Genomic DNA, 19910 nt, shown 5'->3' with positions numbered 1-19910 from the left:
ATGAGATGGGGAAATAAAAAGGCCTCTGCACATTTAATATATGCTATTATGTCATCTAGTTGCATGTTTGCTTGAGGCTTACTTCATTTGGCCTGAATATAAACTTGGAAGAACTTCAGGTTCTTTTAATGCTAATGATCTAGTTCCTGCATAGTACAGTCAATTGAAAAAGCTTGACATGGGAAAACTTAAACAGCAACAAGAATACACAGTTCGCTTCAAGAAGAATTTCAACTTCACCCTCTATTAAACTCAACCCAGTTGAAAATATTAGTTGACACTGTTTTGCTCTTCCTCCAGACTGCCCTACTGGTTCTGTAACCCTGTTTCAGCCACTTAGCTGCAGTAGTGCAGGTTACTCACATTTCAGTGCACTTGGATTTTGAAAGCAAGTTGCAAATCCACTAGAGACCAAATGTTTCCTTTCTAGGTGTCAAACTGTTCTATGAAGTCTTATACAAACACCCATTGATATTTTAAAGAACTGTTTTTTTCCCTTAATGAAAACTTCTGGATGCAAACATTTTTCTCTGAAACTAAAGATAAATAGAAAACTCATAAAAATACCAACAGATGTCTAGTTTTGGTTCAAACCTCTACCAAGAGCTTCTAGCACCAGTCAGTTCCATAAAGGAAGAATGAACCTACAATGCCCTCAAGTGTAAGGGGATGAGAATTAGAAGAAGTTTGGAGATCTAGGAAGGAAGAGAAAAGTTCTCAAGCCTTCAGGAAGGACCCTCACTGAAGAGAACAATGCTTACCAAGATGCAGGGATAATTGCCTTTACGCATTAGGACAGACTGTGTACTATAAACATGTGCAAGCAACAAATGACAAAACATCTCCACTTTCAACTGCCTTTTTAGGTGCTTGTGAGCTGGAAGTTTCATGCGCATTCTCACCACAGGAACATAACAAAGGCAGCTTAGTTATCTAGTGCAGAAGCCTCTAAATAATAATTAAAGGAAGTACCACCTTAGTGGAAGGTCAAATTTACAAATACAACAAACACTGTGCAGGCATGTCCAACGATGTTGAAGCTAACAACATTCTTCAAGTGTCTGAATCTCTTAGCAAAGATCACACTTCATTCTATTACCCAGGAACACAAAAGTTATCTTTTCTACAATTATACAGAAATTGAGGAGGGTAATGCACCTTAATTAGCATTCACAAAACCTGTAGGTCAAGTTGGAAGTCACCTAACCAAGATCAACTAACTAATCAAGTTAGTTACCTAACTAAGTTAACCAACAGGAAGCACCAAAGATAGGAGTGCCTTATCAGTCTCATCTCTCCCTGTGCTAGAGCTTTCTGCCACCACAAAAAGGCGACTGCATCTATTCATGACCACAGCCTCAAGCCGAGAGACTGGTGCTCTCACCTCAGCAGAGAGATCACTTGAACAAGATACAGGCCAAGTCATTAATGGGCCCAAGGTGATTTCACCTCCTCTCTAAATAAAGTTAAGATGTGTAATGATAGCAACACAGCCAGCACTTCCAACTGCATTAGTCCTGCTTTACATGCAAGTTGTTCATAGGCCTGGAAATGAGAGCAAAAGCTAGTTCAATTCTCTCATCTTGGGAGCCCAGGCATGTAAAGGGCATGACTTTGAACCACCTCAGGGAGAAAAGGTGCTGAACTCAGAGTCCTCACTCTTTGGGAATGCTCTAACCACTGAGCTATTACTCAGGAGTGGGAGGGGTAGCTCTGGTTTGCTTTGTGCAAAGCCCATCTGATAGGTCTTCAGTAAACATGCTCCAAGAACACCATGTTCTGCAAGCCCTGAGAGGAGATAGAAGGAAACATTTAACCTCTGGATCTACAGTGAGATTACTTGAGCACAGGCATGGAACTACTGCCCGCTTCCAGACCTGGAACACCCTTTAGCATGGCTGAACATCTGATGAGGTTCTGCCCAGATGCTCACTGAATTTAGCTGTAGAGTTAGAAGGATTCTGAGTCTTGAAGCTCTGAGCTGGGTCATAAATACAAGCTTCCTGAACTCAGCTCCTGTCCTTAGACTGCATAATTGTCTTTCAGTGACTTAGTGAAAACCAGAACCTTTGTATTGACAAATAATTATAACACAGGACAGAGGAACCCCCATGTTGGTGGGTGCAAGTGCAGAAATCTGAAGACAACTTCTTCCATTTAAAGCAAACAAACAAACAAACAAACCCTCAAAACCCAACCAAGCAAAAAAAAACCCCACTAGCTGTACTATAAAAACACTAGATTTGAAAAGCAAAGCATTCTGATGCTAGCAACTACCAGAAGTTGAGTCTATCTAGATTATTTCAACTTTCAATTTTTAAGTTTTCATTCTACTGTAGGGTGAACATTTTCCTGTTAGGGTTACCTTTTCCTATAGTGCCATCTGTTGCAGAACCTCACCTCTTTTATTGTTATTGTGAATGATATATCAATGATAAAGCAGGGACAAACTTGTCAATGAAAATAGTGCACAGTAAGCTCTGCCACAATCATGACTTAAATGTATCCCAAGTGGCTGAACTACCCTGAAGAAGGCCATAAGAAACAGCATGAAACAGTAAGTAACAAAGTGCAAGAAACAGTCAAGCACTGCACCTGAAAATACCTTCAAGATACAAGCTAACTCTTTCAGTTGCACACATATATTAAGGGAGTTGAAACAATTTGAAGAATATTTGCATCTAAGAGGCCACAAACTCCAGCCCCTCTCACTAAAAGTACCACCTATGTTCTGATGCGCTAGACACTGGTAGTAAATCTCTGGAGAGACAAGCAGTCTGTTGGGTCATTGCTACAGCCAGGGTTGAATTAACCAGAGCACCTTTCCCACTGGATGAGGCCTTGCCATACAGCAGGCTAAAAGCTAAAATGCAACCAGGAAGTTTAAACATGCAGGGTTCCTTTGAGCACACACCAGCAACTCCTGTGCACTACAGTCACACAGCAAATAATACAGTTTCTTCTATATTAGTCTTACTTCTAGCAAGTGAGGGCTGCCAAAGAATTCTACTTTCCACTATCTCTCTTTGTAATAGTGGACAATTAACAGTATTTATATAGATTTTAGCCTTGAAAATGCAGTAGTTTTACTCTGCTTGGAATAAAGAAAAAAAAAAAAAAGCTAATAGCAACACTACCATATACATAATTTTATTTAAGATAATACAGTTCAGCAAAAAAGTTTATTCCAGTGATAGCTTAAACATGTTTATTGGTTAATTTGTTTAACAGAAACTAAAAAATTCTATAACATTAAATTCCGGCTCTCTCTTCCCAACTACAATCTACTCTTTTGTTGACTCTATTATTAGAAAACTGGTGCCATGTGCTAGTTTAAAATTCTTTGCTGGTAAGCTCAAAAGTAAAGTGAGGAGTTATTCACCAAAGTTTTCTAATAATTTCATTTCCCTTAAAGTCCTTCATATAGATCCCTTGCCAGATCCTTCAGAAAAAGAAAATAGACTGATTATGGCTATTCCTTTTACTTAGTACCTATACCAGTATTTTCTGGTTAGATCAGGTTAAGTCTATGCCATGGCCAGCAACAGAAGACACCATGATACATACTCAGGACTGATTTCCTTCACAAAACTCAGCTATTTGACCCTAACTCTTTCAATTATTAAAACATCATTGTAGCTGGGTAGAGGGGTTTTTTTCTGTTGTTGTTTTGCTTTGGGGTTTTTTTTAATATGTGGGAATGTGTGCCTCCTGTGTTCAGAAGAGGTGACTTCTTGCAGTTAGTGCCTTCTTTTCTTCTTTCATCTTTGTTTTTTTAAGACATATTGATGCCAAGGCTTTATTAACAATACAGAGGTAATGTTAGGGAAGTTTCAGCTGGAGATAAATGTCTGAGAAAACTGAAATGGTGACGAACATGAATTAAAATAGAAATAGGCATGAAACTTGAATATAGTAGTGAGTATTCATAATTAATATATAAAGTGTTGATTCACCTACTATCATTAATGCTTTTCTTCTCCCTTTCCTATAACTATGTCAATCAGCACTGCTTTAAGTCAGTTACAATTACATTATTTCTAAAGAAAACTAGCAAGATATCATCATTAACAAAAATTACCTAAAAACATGCTCCATCTCAAGAAGTTTTCATGTTACTATTCTGCTAACAGAAATAGCAAGACAAAAGTTCCATTTTTCACGAGTTTTAGAGTAATACCTCTCAATTCATATTGATGTCACTTCAAACAAATCAAAAACTGGCAACAAAACATAAGACATGAAGTCTCCCCCAAGTGTTCCTTCAAATTCATTGCATCTTCCTGGAGCAGGTGCACCAGCTTAAGTTCATTCCATGTGGAATTTTGTGAAGCACACACAAGTGATGAATATCTATTTACTGCTGTGGTAACTGGCACACCTGGTAGCCCACACTGAGCCAATTAGTCCTGAAAATACTGCAACTGCATTCATAAGACATTGCATTTAACCTCTCAGGCCTGCTGAAAAGTACACCACCACACAAAAAAGAGACACTGGGCTTCCAGGCTCCTTATGGCCCATCCAAACCTTGCTTCCTGCGTCTCTCTACTCACAGTGCAACTTCTCAGCTTAAGAGACAAATGTGAGTGTCAGCTTGGCACAGCGATCATACCTATGGCCACTGAACCTCCAGGAAACCTGAACCCTGTAAGAGGACACACGTGATTGCTCATAACAAATGGAAGTACTAAAAGAGATTTGAAACGGAATCCTGCAGCAACATCTCAAGATGCTTCTGGACAGGCCAGAACCAGCATAGGGGCCTCAAGCCTGCAAGCACATGTACTTACTCTACCACACACGAGCAGCCATTCTGGCAATTTAGGGCTGCTTTCAGGAATAACAGACAGTCATGATGTTTTTCAGGATAATGTCTGTGGTACACAACACTTTTAATGAAGTAGCTGCTGGTTTATTTTTAATCTATAATTTTTAGATCATCTGATGGTATTAACGTAAGTATCCTCAGTAAAGCAGGTCCCTCCAAATGTGACAGTAAGTGCCCCAAATACTACTGCTAAGACAATAAATACTTCAGTTCAAAATTAAAATTTTCAGAAAAAAAGCAAGCAAAAACCCCTCTAAATCCTACCACAACAATCTAATTAAACAGATGTGTTTAATATCATAATAAGTTTGATCAGAAAAAAGAAAAAATGCTTTCCTCTTGTGGTACAAAAAAAATTGTGTCCTATTTCTGTAGCACAACACCCTCTTTCCCCCTCTTCAAAAAAAGATCCCAGAAGCTGAACTTTTTAAAAGTCATACAAACACGTATTTGATCCTAGTTTTCTGAAGACAGCATATTTAGAAGTGGTCTTAAAAAAGAGAAGAAAAATACTTAACGTTATGATTGGAAAAAATATTTTAGCATATTTCAGTCTTCACCACAATTCTTATTCAATTCACCTCATTAATCTAACTGCATTACCACTACTCAGGTTACATCCTTCACCCACCTTACAGGGCCTTCAAAACTTCCTCACTACTTTAGTTTTAATATAAAGCACTTTTTGACTGAGGTGAATAAATTTCACAGCATCTGAACAAAATGTGTTTTTTTCCTAACTTGATGAAGTTTTAAGACCTCAGGCACTTCGTTCTCAATGTGACATCTTGTCAATAAGAATGACCTTTAGGGCCAAGTTAAGTTTTGAGATGAGGCAGAGCAAGTTTCAAACTCCAGTTCAGTACAGATCCCACTCATGCTTGAATGAGATACTCATATATCCAAGGCAAATGCTCCAAGAGTTTTATGACTTTAAATGAAAACATGAAACTCCTAATGCTTGAGAAGATCTATCCTGTCTGTTCAACTGCCTTCACAAGTCATTTACCTGAGAGAGGCAAATCAGAGACTGGGATGTGAGACCTTCATGCTCATAGTTTTTGGCTATTCTAGGTGTATTTTTCTTCCTACTCTTCATGGGATTTTCAGTCATTACTTAGGAAGTCTTTCACTGCAAGCACTTTGTCAAAAGCAACACATTTTCACAAAAAGGAGTTTTTTCTGAGACACCAATCACCTTTTAACAACCAAATAAACTCTGATATTAGCAAATTCTAAATTTCACTCTCAAGAAAACACACCAAAGAACTAGTTCTAATATTGTGGTGGGTTGATGCTGGCTGCATGCCAAATCTTCACCAAAGCTGCTCTATCCCTCCCTTCTTCAGTAAGACAGGGAGATAGAAAATAACAAAAAAAGCTTGTAGGCCAAGGAAAGGGCAGGGAGAGATCACTCACCAGTTACCATCACAGGCAAAACATACTTGATCTGGGGAGATTAATTTAAATTATCAATCAATCAGAGTAAGGTAACAAGAAATAAACCCACATTTTCAAGCATTTTATCCCCCCCCAACCCTACCTTCTTCTTGAACCTAACTTTCCTCACAACTTTTTGTACTTCCTCTTCCCTAGCAATGCAGGGGAACAGGGAATCAGGTTGTGGTCAGATACATTGCCTCTGCTGTTCCTTCCTCCCCTGCTCCAGGGGTCCCTCCCCACGGAAGGCAGTTCTCCATGAACTTCTCCAAAGTGCATCCTTCCTCAGGGCTGCAGTTCTTCATGAACTGCTCCAACTTGGATCCCTTCCAGTGGGGTGAAGCCTTTCAGGAAGGGACTGCTCCAGCATGGGTCCCCCTCAGGATCACAAATCCTGCCAGCAAACCCTCTACAGCTCCATTCTCCATACAGCCACAGGTCCTGCCAGGAGCCTGCTACAGCACAGGCTCCCAGCCTTCCTCAGGCATGCACCTGTTCTGGTGTGGGATCCTCCACAGGCTGTAGGTGGAGATCTCCTCCACCACAGACTTCCATTGAGACATCCCACCTCACCATGGTCTGGACCATGGGCTGCAATGGAATCTCAGCTCCAGTGCCTAAAACACCACCTCCTCCTCCTCCTTCTTCACTGTCTTTGTCTGCAGACCTATTTCCCTCACATTTCCCTCCCTTCTCTCACTGCAGCTGCTATTGCCTAGGGCTTTTTCAACCCTTTCTTAAAAGGCATTATCCCAGAGGTACCACCACTGTCACTGATGGGCTCAGCCTTGGCCAGTGACAGACCCATCTTGGATCCAATTGGACACGGGAAATTTTCAGCAGCTTCTCACAGAAGTCATGCCTGTAGCTGCTCCAAAACCAAAATCTTGTCATGCAAACCCAATATAAATACAGAGTGAAAGGGGTAAAAAACCAAAATCCATTCTTTATTAAATACTCTACCCTACACATTTCCTGGACTTCATTTCCACAAGGGAGAAATAAAAAAGATTGCTGTAAGATCCTTCTAGAAATTTAGAATTTGCATCAATAATGACAGCATTCCCTTTAGGATGCTCTCCTGTAGATGATGTCGGATTTCCAAATCAGACTCTGTGAAGAGTCATGATCCCATCTAATCATGGGAAGGAAAGCAACTGCCACAAGAACGTAATAGCACACTATTTTGAAAAGAAAGATGTTTACAGAGGGTCTTAGTCTGTTGGAGATGGAGAGATTGATTTCAATGAACATCAGAATCTACTGTTGCACCAAAAAAAGGAATCAAGTCTCAAATGAGGCTGTTAAATTGTATTATCCCTGGCTTCTATTACATACAGAAGAAGATATTCAACATGATACTATCCCTAGGAAAATCACTTCCTTCTATTTCAAAATTAATTATGCTTGGCTAAGAATTTAGAGTTAGTTCTTTGTTAGATTGCCTCTTATATTGTATATAGATAATAAAAATTTACAGCACATGCTCTTTCCAATTTGATTTCCACTTATATTTCTTAGCAGTCTTAGACAACAAAGGAGCTCAATGATTTTTACAAGTCCTATCTAGTTGGATTATCTGCTCTTACTTTTAAACAAATATTCAAGTAGTACTGTAGCAGGATACTCTATGCTGGAATGTGGTCAAACAACTTGGACAATGTCCTGTTTGCAAAGCTATCAGTGGTGGGCTGAGATCAGGCCAGGTGCTGGTTTTGGTGTTGAACTATGCTAAACCTGTCTGGCTGACTAAGCCCAAATCAGTATCCTGATAGTGAGGCAAAGATTCGGCAGACAAGCTGCTAAGCTGACTTGACTGACATGGGACTAGCAGTTAGCCACTTTATACTATGAAGTCCAGCCCACTTTCATAAGGCTAGGTTTCTCTAGTATATTCCTTCTTGACACTCCTCAAGGTTAAGAGAGATCTGCCCATGAGCATTGATAAGGTGACTTACATCCACATCTACTTAATTATCCCTTCTTGTGAGCTTGAATATAATTGCTTTGCAAAAGGGCACTGTACTATCCTACACATACACTGCTAACAGTTTTAGCTTTTATACTGTGCAGGAAAGAATTCTGGGGCTAAGACTGCATCCAGCCACACCTGGACATCTCTCTTTTGAGCCATGTGGCTACTCCACCCCAGAGACCTGATATCCAAGAACTGTAGCTCCCCCCCAAACATGGGGATGGTGTGACACTGCACTGCAGACCTTGGGCTCTGAGAGGAGGAACATAGGTGGAAGCCACATATATAGGAAGCACACCACAGCTTACCAGTGCAAAACTAATTTTTGCTCCATGAAGCAGCCATATTTTCCACTGCCCTTAGGAGAAATGATCTGCACACTGGATTCAGAGTGTACAAAACCAGCATTTTTCCCCAGTCTTCTATGACTATACACAAACATACAGAAAACTCTAAAAAGTATAAAGAACACAAAACAGTCTATGCTTCAATCTCAAGTATTCACTTAATGCATAAACTACAGAGTTAACTATTACCCTTAGAATCTAAAATTAAGATTTTTACATTGTGCATTTTTACAAATGGTATCTTCTGCATTAAAAAACAGCTTTCATTCCTAGTGAAACCTTACTCAAAATCTCGAATCCTTTAACAGAAAGGCCTGACACAAATAATGAAGAAAAAAGAAGCAACATTTAACATTCCCAATTTACACATACTCTTCTGACAGATAATAGACAAAATCAGCCAAGCAGAGCTGCCATGTTCTGAATAGCTAGAAAAGCAGAACACTACAAGCCAAGATACCAATATGCCTTCTAAAAGCCAGACAAAAACACTTCCATTTGGCTTATTTTCCTGCCTCGTGGAACAGAACAGTAGCAATAAAAAAGTCAGAATTAAGCTTCTCTTACAGAACACTATTTATACATCAATTTCTAGGTAAATATAAGCAACCACTACAAACATAACTCTTAAAAAAAATGTAACCTAGGTGAAGTTATAAGGTTTCCAAAACCTTTTCTGTAACACAAGTAGGAAGGATAGAATGGACACAAAGGAAGTTACAGCAAATATCAAAAGTAATCTTATCCTGGTAAGGACTTATCTCATAACATGATGAGCTCCAGAAAACGTTTTGTGCACAGCAGTTGCCAAATATTTAATACTGTTAAAGGGACATAAGCTTGCACTCAGCACCGACTTGAAATTCACAGAAATAGGAAGCTTTTCTTAAAGTTTTTCCTTTCTTCGGCCTTTCTTCTACATGGATATCAGTGTGAAATTAGTTTAGAACTGAAATTTAAATAAATGGAAAATCCAAACAAACAGTTTAATCTGAGTGGAATGTGCTGTTGGCAAACAGGCTGCATTTAAAGCTAAAAATTTTGTTGCACCAGAACACCAGCAGCAGGGTCAGCAACAAGCTGCAATGGAAAAAAAATCTTTCAGAAAAGAGGATCTCCTACTCCCAAAAACAAACACCATCCCCCCTCCCCCCAAAAAAGAAAACAAAAGAAAATAAAAACCAAAAAGGCACACAGGAAGGGCTTTTGAGCTTTAAATAAGTTTACATTTTCAAGTTTGTTCCTCTTTTGAATAAATGTCATATTATTCCATGTTTACTCCCTAGGAGTTAAGGAATCCTTGAGAAAAATATTTGTCTCAGAAGAAAACTGCTTAAAAACAATTCAAGAGCAAGCAAGAATATCCCAGGGAAGCAAATTTGATGAAGAGGTGGTTACACCTTGAGTCTCAAAGCTAAGGCCCACAAAGCCAGTCAGCTATTTAGGCAAAGGACTTGCCAGGACGAAAACTTCTTGCCACCAAGAAAACATTATTACTGACTCCAGAAGGCACAGAATAGTGAAAAAAAGTGACAACTTCTAACTAATTTACAGGGGGGAAAAAAATCCACATGTTTTCAGAAGCAGTTTTCAGTGCTTTTCTACAGTACAGTGCCTGAATTGAAAGTAAGTTCTTGTTCAGTTGCACAGAAGGGACACATTATCAGATTACATAAGTAGCATCACCTCTATTTTTAAAATACCAGCACAGTATATTTTTGGGTAATATTCTTGCACTAGAACACAACACTGGGTGATACTTTTAACCCAAAATTACATGAAAGAATAAGCTTGGTTTCTACATAAAGCTGAAGTAAGGAAAATGGTAAATTGTTTACTAGGTTTAAATAGAACTAAACCAGTTCACCTTCCCAAGCCAACTTTTGGCAGTAATTTAACCTAAGCTTTCCAGGAAAAAAAAAAAAAAAAAAAGTCACTGAAAACATCAGGAAAGCTGTAAACAAGAAAAAATGCCACCACTTAACTTTTTGGATTTAATTCATTTCTGTAGCTTCAAGTGAAGATTTCCATGTTTCCCTTCATTTCTGAAGAGAGACCTAAGCTTTTCCCACCCTCCAATCCCTGTTAAACTGTAAACAATTTACTGGAATAGAAAACCATACTGACAGCAAACCATATTTTTGGAAATTTAAACACTCGGTATCCACAGGAAAATATAATCAAGCTTTCAAAACTATTTTTTCTGGCCCACAATGGTATATTCAGTACTTTTCCACTATGTTTATTTTAAAAGGAGAAACCCTAACCTGAAGAAAAAGTCAAGAGTAAGATGACAAAACAGCAAGTATTTCTTCAGTACTCACTTTGCACTTGTCACAGTAAGACAATGTAATTTTCTTTAAAGTAATATACTTTGGTCAGGCTAACAGAAGGTACATTATTTTACATAACTTAGAAGTCCACACTTTTTTTTTTACTTAATATTGTATACTAATTAACAAAGCATTCCAAAATCTCAGAACTTTTCCCTTTGCTTGAACATCTCCTCAAGATACATAAAATTTCCCCATTTGTGAGCAAAAAACATCCAAATGTATGCCAAGAGCCCAAAATGAAGACAGTTATTTACATAATAAACAGGACAAACAAATTACATGATAAAAAAACAAACAAAAAATATAAATAAATTGGCTTTTTGGAAACTTAGAGCAGAACTTCTAGGAAAACCAATGCAGTAAGGGGAAGGATCACTGCTACCCATACACTATTAGTGTCAGAGCTAGAAAAACAATTTCAGATAGTGTCTAGTGGACCCCAGAATATGAGTGTAGACTGGAAAGGATCATAGCCAGTTATGAATTGAAATGAACAGCCAAGTTCTAAAATTACTTCTAGAAAGAAACAGAATCAAAAGAAAGTTTAAAAAAAATCTTAAAAAGAGCTCGTGTGACTTCGTGACTGCTAGATCAGGAGAACAGATGTTGCTATTTACAAAACGCATTCAAGCTGAAGCATCTCTGGTTTCTACAGATCTCTAGGTATTAGCTCCTATTAAAAAACCAAAAAAGACAGGAAACAAATATTTTTTAACTAAGTCACCAATATACATCCTATAATTGCTTAGCTCATTACTAAACAGCAAGAGATAAGGAAACATTTTTGATTCATTTCTTCAGTTTTAAAGCACTCTTCAATGCAGTCAAAAAATAAATATTTACCAAAATACTATTAAATGTGAGCTTCATGCTTCACTTCTTTTTAGAATAAAAATTCTAGTTATGATGCCCTGCAAATCAATTCATCAGATTCACATAAACTCATAAATTTACAGATCAAGTAATTTCGAACAATTATGAGAAAAAGCGGACTAAGCAAAGCTCATTGCTATACAGAAAGAGCAGCATACCATTAGCATGGAAAATTATAGAAAGGCTCCAAACACAGAAATAGCATTAGAAGTGCCCCAGATGCCCTACTTTGCATCACTTGGAAAACCTCCACTGTTTTCAAGCAACTCCTTATTCCAACCAAAGACATTCCCAAGGTCAGGCAATTCTGCAGTTGACAAGCTCAGCAAGAGAAAATTTCTCTTCATCTCCCTCAACAGACTGAAGCCTTAAGAAAGGGGGCAAGTAGGCTGAAGGAGGGAAGAGTCAGATAAGGCCATCTGAGTTTTATTGAGTATTTAAGTCTTTAAAAAATATGCTCACACCCTTGCTCAGAATATTCCCTGTCATGTCAAGATCAATTCTACTCCATTAACATCTCCAGCCAGCCTCACCTCATACACGTGATAGAGACACGCCATCAGAACACATTTACAATTAATACTGCAGAGGCAGCAGACACTGTAAATAAGACTAATCATTTTAAAGCATCATGTCATTACTTCAGTACTCTCAATTTGAGAAGAGCAAGAGTATTAAACACCACCAAAAAGCCCAAAACAGACAGATGTTTTCTAAACCAGTGATCTGGTAAAGCAACACGTGGATTTTGAAGGGAGTACCCTATAATGAATAATTAAATCCATTCCATCCAATGGCCAAAAGAGACAGAACATGCTTTTGCTATGAAGTGAACTCACAAAAAAGGACGTTTTAATTCACTGTATATAAGAGTACTACGGGAAACAGGAACTGATTCAGTTATTGGCACTGTGCAGAGGGACTAGTAAGCTTCCAGATGGATCAGATTCACCACCACCAGTGAGGATACCATATTTAAATTCTTCAGCTTAAATAGACTGTAAACTGAGACATCTTTCTATGGTGGCTGACCAACAGTAAGCATCACAGGGGAACATCCCTATCATGCAGCAGGACACAGTCAAATTAACTTGGACAAAAATCCTAAACCTAACAGATCTGCCTAGCTAGAGATCTCAAAGTTCACTAAAGAAAATTACTAGTGTTGTACAGAAAGGCTAGAAAATACTTTAGACAAAGTTATAAAGTCATTTATCAAAGATTACCACCAAGAAGATTAAAGATTTGGAAAGTCAGCCAGTCTTCCGTAACACCACTCATCAGGATAAACCATTCAGGAGCAATGAGTATAATTTTCACCCTCATTACTCTTAACAAGCATGCACCACAGAGCTCAGACATGGAGCACTCACAAAGCAGAGAGCAAGACTTCTCTTGGAAGTTCACAGTGCTAGAACAAATACAGTGATGAAACAGAAAAGTAACTCCTATTTTACCCTTTATGGATGCTCACAGGGGAATTACTACTTTCTCTCCTGGCAGAGGCTTTATTTGTCCTACCACAGTGACAGAGGACACAATGTCTGCTTTGGCTATGACTAGAAGTCTTCCCATCCTTTCTGGAGGCTCTCTTAATTTAAACCATACAAGTGTTTTGCCAAGATTTGGAAAATAAGGATATTCCCTTCCACGTGGTCTGCCAAGCAAGCCTGGATCCCAATCAGTTGCTCAAGGTTTTAAGACAAGAAAAAATATTTGGCTGCTAAACATGACCCCTCTCTTCTGTGCCACAACAGCTCTTGGCAAACTGTGGAATTTTGATACATTTATCCACTAAGGCAGCAGGCCTGAGAAAACAAAGAGGTAATCAAAATCACCCCTCAAGCCCACCTGATGCTTTTATGGATGAGACAAGTTTCAGACCACAGGTTTGAGCACTATTTATCTGGTAAATACAGTCTTGAAGATCAAAGGGAAAGGACTTAGATGGTTCTTGAAGTCCCTCCAAGCAGTTACCAATACAAAACACAGAAAAAGAGGCTGGAAAGAAAAATCATCCAGCTAGCAATGTTCTGCCTTTCCCAGGAAAAGATCAAATTAGCACCTTGCTCGTGCCTGATGTTTTAGAACAGTTTAGACCTAGTGATGACCATGACTGGATAGTCTATCCTAATATTGAAGCTTTCCCCAAATGTCCAACCCAAGTCTTTCTGGAATTTAGATCCATTCATTCTAGCTCATGTTTTCTCTGCTTTTGCAGCAGGCTTTTCATCCCCATTTCTTTGGGAACATATTATCTTAAGCCTCCTTTTAGCTGACCACACCACCACTAAGTACTTCAAACTTTCTTCAGAAAAAACTCCAAAGGACTAGAAGATATGATACAAGCTCACATTAAATAATAAAGTAATTCTAAATTCTATGGTTGCTCTCCAGTGTTCTTACTCTCCCTCCCAGCTTATCTATTCAACAAAGCATAAAATTCGTTAATCAAGACTTTGCTAGACCTGACCTTGTAGAGCCTATACCAAGTACTTGTCACCTGACCTCACTTGCCTTCTGGGGATAGTTTTCCAGCTGATTTTACTCACTGAAGTGTAGTTTATGATCACAATCCCCTAGCTTGTTAATAAGGGTATCATGTGAACATTGATGACTCCAGCATATCAACCTACTAATATAATAGAATCTCTCTGCACCACAAGGCCTGTTACTCCATCACAGAAGCACTAGCAATGCTGGATTTAAAAGAATTTATCCTGGCTAAGTCTACTTTGGCTGTTGCTCAACCTTCTTTTCCTAGGCACTAAAAATGTGTTCCAACAGCGGTCCAGCATTTTTTTAAGCTACAGTTAAAATCCATCAGCTTCCTTGTCATCCCATCCCCTTTAGCCCATACTGAAGAGGTATGCACCAATTAATCTGAGTCTGCTACTTCCCTCCACTATCTTGAAACTGGAATCCACTACATGAGATTGATTCAGATAGTTGCTTTCTTAAGCACCTTGGAATTAATTTCACCAGGCCGTACTAGATTGCTTGGATAAGCAACAGATTTTCAATCTACAGGTTTTCCCCCTGTCCTCCAGCCTAGGAAGGTACTATTTATGCTTTTATCATGGCTACTGACTACACAGGCCAGATTAACCGTTTCAGAAAACATTTAAATCACCTCAGCATTATCTGCTAATCCACTAATCTGTGGACCTTTTATTTCGTGCTTTCTTCCAATATTCATTTTAGCTATGCCTCCTTATGTTTTTGACAAACCTAGCTTTATTCATACACCTTTGTGCACTTTCTACATGTTTCTTTTGTTTACATCAATGAAAAGAGCAGCAGAGAGCTGAGTTCTTTTTTCATTACTAATTTTCCCCTTTCATGCAAGTGTTTGGTATCATTAAACTGCTTCTCAAAGAGGTTGAGATTGTTTTTTTCTTGCTTATATTTGCCCCCATCAAGCTCTGTGTGCCAAATTCTATGCTTTTGGCATAGAATTAAAACTCAGGGGTTTTATTCTGCTGTTGTCATCTTTTATCCTATGTAGAGCAGCATCTTGTTGCACCTGCACCCTTTGTTTATGAAGAGAATGAATTTACATACCCATGGAGAGCAGTATGTTCTGCTGAGCTTTTTCCACTGAATGGTTACAAGAGATTTTAATTATCAAATCTCATCCTTTCAGTGATTCTTCTCCAGCTATGGACAGACACCTTGTATGTATATTCCACTCATGCATAGTTGATTGATCCAGCTGAGGCTGGCAGGAGACTTAATGAGCACGTGTTTAGACATTCCATTGCTGTTCTTTCCCAATATATTTGTGTTGGTGTGTGAACACCCAGCACACCGGTTGGAATGACGCACTATTCTGCAAGGTCATAGGCACTATGCTATAAATACGTCCAAAATACCCCACAAGCAAGAATTTATCAAGAACTTATGATACATATTGGGGGTTTTAGCTCAAAAACTATTCATCAAACACTTTCAAATGCAAACATTGAAACTCTTTCCACTTGGTTAAAGCATTGCAATTGAAATATCTTTAAAATATTTTAAAACTTATCTATTGAGGTCAATGTGGCTTTAGGAATTTGCTTTTATTAATAAAAGCAAAAATTAGAAAAAAGGGGCCTAGTTTACTCACACTGTCTTTATAATAACCCTTACAAAAACAACTTATCTATTCTAAATGGGAAAACAGATATATTCTCTCAGGTAAAAAAAGTATATGTTATTATATATAAATATATATAGCCTACAATGAGAAAACTCATAATCCTGAACATAAGCCAAATGAACAGAAATTTATGTTAAGCAATAATTAATTCTATAGATTCTGATACAAGCAATATTATTTATTAATAATGGCATTATTAATGTTATTTATTAATAGCAAAGAAGAAATCTGCACACTTAGCATTCCATCATGTATCAGAAGAATTTTTATCCGGGGGGAAGAAACCCCAAAACATAACAAAGGCAGGCTTAGAGAGATGCCATGCTGACACAGGCTGCTGCCAAGTCTGAGGCTTACACCAGCCATATAATGCATTCTACCAACCTGCAAAATCACCAGGGGCACCAGCTGCTCATGCTAAATATTTGCTGGCTGCCCCAACAGGCCAGAGGGCACTAACTCAAGGAAAGAAATAGCAATGAGACCATGGAAATGAGCAATGGAAAATTCTAATCTTTGATTGCCTCACTGATTTATGCTGAAAGCAAATCTGAAAGATGAATAAAGCACGTTTTGCAGGTCTCCATATTGGGGCAGCTGGGGTGGGGAGTGATAGAAAGAAATATATGAGTCTAGGCTCAGACTTCTAGTCTGGATGGACCATTCCACAGGAGAGAGAACGAGGGAAGCCCAAGTTCACAGAACTTCTGGGCTCAAAGTTGCCTCTCCTGCCCTGGGCTCTATGTAATTTAATAACTTTAGACAGCATAATTGTATATATTGCTGGGGACTTCAGTATTGTTTCAGATCCCAAAACAGGGAGATAAAGTAATACAAGTGCTGATACTGTTCTTAATAGGATTTCACATTTTTATGTTTACTAAGCTATTTACCTTTGGAAGCACTGCTGAAAGCCACAGGTTTTCTATGGGGTGATAATATTTAATTTAATAGTGTGCTTTATATGCCATCTTCACTGCAGAGATCTGAACAATATTATTCTTGGTCATTAATCAACAGAAAACCATTTCATGCCTGAAAATAGTCCTCAGCATCCAAAACAGAATACTTGCACTTGACTATTTCTCCAACAAATGCAGATCCAAAGATTACAATGAAAATTTTCATTTATGAGCACAGACACAAGAACTAAGACTTGTCACTCAAAATCCATAAAATACAGAATACTTCTCTCTTAGATCTATGCTCTGAAAATTTTAAAAAGCAGCTTCTAAAAAAATTCCTAAAAAAATTAAAAAAAAAATGTTATATTTCATTTTATTTTGCTTAACTTGCTGGTAAACTTTTACTGCACCTTGTATATATACAATTGGTTTCACAGTTATTAAACTTTTCACACTTATGTTTATTAATCAAGCCAGCAATGACCACAGTATTTAAACTTGCATTTGCTGTATAAAGATAGACATTTTCTGACAGAACTTTTTGGCCTAGTTTAAAAAAAGCTAGTAGCAAAGCTTCTAAACCACAGAATAGTTGAACAGGCCACTAACTTCAAATACATAAAAATCTAAAAGGGAGACACCCGGTCCTGTATTCTGACCTCTTCCCAAAATTTAGGTGAGAGATCACCATCTGTTTGGCCTTTGAATAGACTCTGATATCTTGAACCTGACAAAAACAAGTCTTCCCTTAGCAGTCCCTTGGCAGTAACTCATCATTCTCACTGGTAAAAGACTCACTTCTCATATGAACCTTTAACAGGGAAGATGCCAGATTAAGTTTTCAATTCAATATTCAAGTCTGGGGGGTGGTTGTTTGTTTCACTGGCTTCGATTTCTAAAGAAAAGCTGTCAAGCTTTTCATTAGGCCATGTGAAACCACCAGCTTTGCAAAAAACCTCCACACACAGCCCAAACTGGGTAAAATAAGTTACACTGTATTTATCACACTGCACTCTGCTGAGAAGTTAGACAAAATAAACAGAGACTCTTTCGGCTCCAATAACCTAAACCCAGAATGTGTTTCTATATATGATAATAGATAATTTTAATGTTATACATATTTTTGTATATAATGTATAAATTATTTTATCTATAATACTTTCATATAGTATTTTTATGTTTCCCTCGATTTCCCTATATTCAACCTGTTAAAGTTCGGGGAGAAAAAGCACACTAGTGAGAATCAGGCAGCTATCTCCAAGTACAGCTCTATGTATTCACTTGTGATTAAAAGAAATACTCGAATTTCCTTTTCCTACTCTGCAGCTAAAAGAAGTATTTTTAGCAGTGCTGATGGACCCGTTGATACAAGAATTCCAAGACCTGTGCAAAAATCTGAGGTGAGCAAGAGAATCACAATGCAAGTAACTATAATTAGACTGTAAGAGTGGAAGAGTACAAACTAACATTTATTTTTGTTAGCATTAGGTCAGTAAATGTAATCCTCTACTGGCTAGGCTGCCTATGAGCTATGGAAAAAAATAGTTGGGATCCTATCGATGCCAGGGGAGAAACTATTTACCAATAAACAACAAGAAGGGCATTCTGACAGGCTCTGCCTTAACAACAAGCTCATAGGGCTTTTAAAAGCTCCAAAACTTCCCATTTGTATTTTCAATTGGCAACACTAATATTAATAATATTAATACCCAAATCCTTCCTGCTCTTCTATTAAAGCTAACCGGGTAATACCACAGCACTGATCATACAGACTGAAACTAGTGTTAAAGTTGTCATTTTAGTGCTTCCTTGGGGATGCCCCAACTTTCCAGCCATTCATTGCCAAATCCTCTCCGCTGGATTGCACTGAAAGACTTCAGGCTTTTTCACAGAATAGTTAGGACTGGAAGGGACCTCTGGAGACCATCCAGTCCAACCTCAGTGCCAAGAAAGGGTCACCTAAAGCAGGTGACACAGGAACGCATCCAGGTGTTTTTTGAGTGCCTCCAGTGAGACAGTCTCCCCCACCCCCCGGCTTTTAATAAAGCTTTTCCAAATGTTTCTTCGGAGAGAGAGCCGTAGGGGTGGAGAGCACATAGCACGTATTAATTACAGGAATAAATCTGACAGGGTGGAACAGACGCCCACCTCGTCGCACAGACAAAACCCGAAGGTGCCCTATCTGGCCGGGGCGGGAGAGCCCCCTGCCCGGTCCCAGTGCCGAAGGGGGCGGTCTGCCGCGCTCACCTGCACCCCGCTGAGGATGGCCTCGCTCTTCTCCCTCACGTCGGGGAAGGGGCACCTCTTGGACAGCATGAGCAGCCGGGCCAGCGCCTCGCCCAGCCCGTCGCGGGCGGCGGGCACCGGCAGCCCGTCGGCGGCCGCCCCGGAGGCGATGCTCTCTGCGCGGCGGAGCACGGCTTGCCCGATGGTGTCCAGGGCGGCGGCGCGGGCGGCGGCGTCCCGGCTGCACAGCCCGTCCCAGCGCACCTCGCCCTCCCGCTCCTCCATGGGGCCGCCCGGTCGCTGCTCCCCCGCCGCAGCCTCCTCCTCAGCAGCAGCCCCGGCGCGGCTGCCCCATGGCGGGCTCCTGGCAGCCGCCAGCCCGCCCACACAGACGACGACGAGCGCGGCCGCGGCGAGCGCAGAGCCCGCTGCCCGCGCCGCATGGGGGGCAGCACGGGCCGGTGCCCCCGACAGCTGCCGCCGCCCTCTCGCGCCGGGGTTGCCGAGCGAGCGGCGCCGCTGTAGCTTCGCCTTTCCCGGCAGGGAAAGGGGCGGCCACCACCCCGCGGCGCCGGCGGCGGCTCCTCCTCCCTGCCCCGGGCATGGAGGGAAGGGGCGGCCCCGGCCCTGCCTCGCCCGGGACGGCCCCTCAACCCTCCCCGCCGGGGCCGCCACCGACCCCCGGCAGGCCCCGCACTCCGGGTGGGGGGGAAATAGCCCCGCCCAACACGGGGAGCCCGCATGACAGACACGCCGGTTAGCCAATTGTCTTTCAGCGCTGGCAGCCATGGAGCCCAATCACAGCCGGGGGAGGCCGTGCCAGGGGGCTGCTG

The 19910-nt window shown here is 40.1% G+C and overlaps 1 protein-coding gene across 1 annotated transcript in view; it reads right to left on the bottom strand.

The window, feature by feature from the left end:
- Positions 1 to 19810, bottom strand: part of SESN1 (sestrin 1) — a 77299-nt gene extending 57489 nt beyond the window's left edge. The window contains exon 1 of the mRNA XM_088161929.1: positions 19099 to 19810. Coding sequence (XP_088018055.1) covers positions 19099 to 19362 — 264 coding nt within the window. The 5' untranslated portion in view covers positions 19363 to 19810. The remainder of the gene's footprint in view (positions 1 to 19098) is intronic.
- Positions 19811 to 19910: the final 100 nt, after the last annotated feature.

This window comes from Sturnus vulgaris, chromosome 3 (genome assembly GCF_052056855.1).
Source record: "Sturnus vulgaris isolate bStuVul1 chromosome 3, bStuVul1.hap1, whole genome shotgun sequence".
Taxonomy (NCBI): Eukaryota; Metazoa; Chordata; class Aves; order Passeriformes; family Sturnidae; genus Sturnus; species Sturnus vulgaris.
The sequence above is the reverse complement of the archived record's forward strand: the minus strand, read 5'-3'. Positions and strand labels throughout refer to the sequence as shown.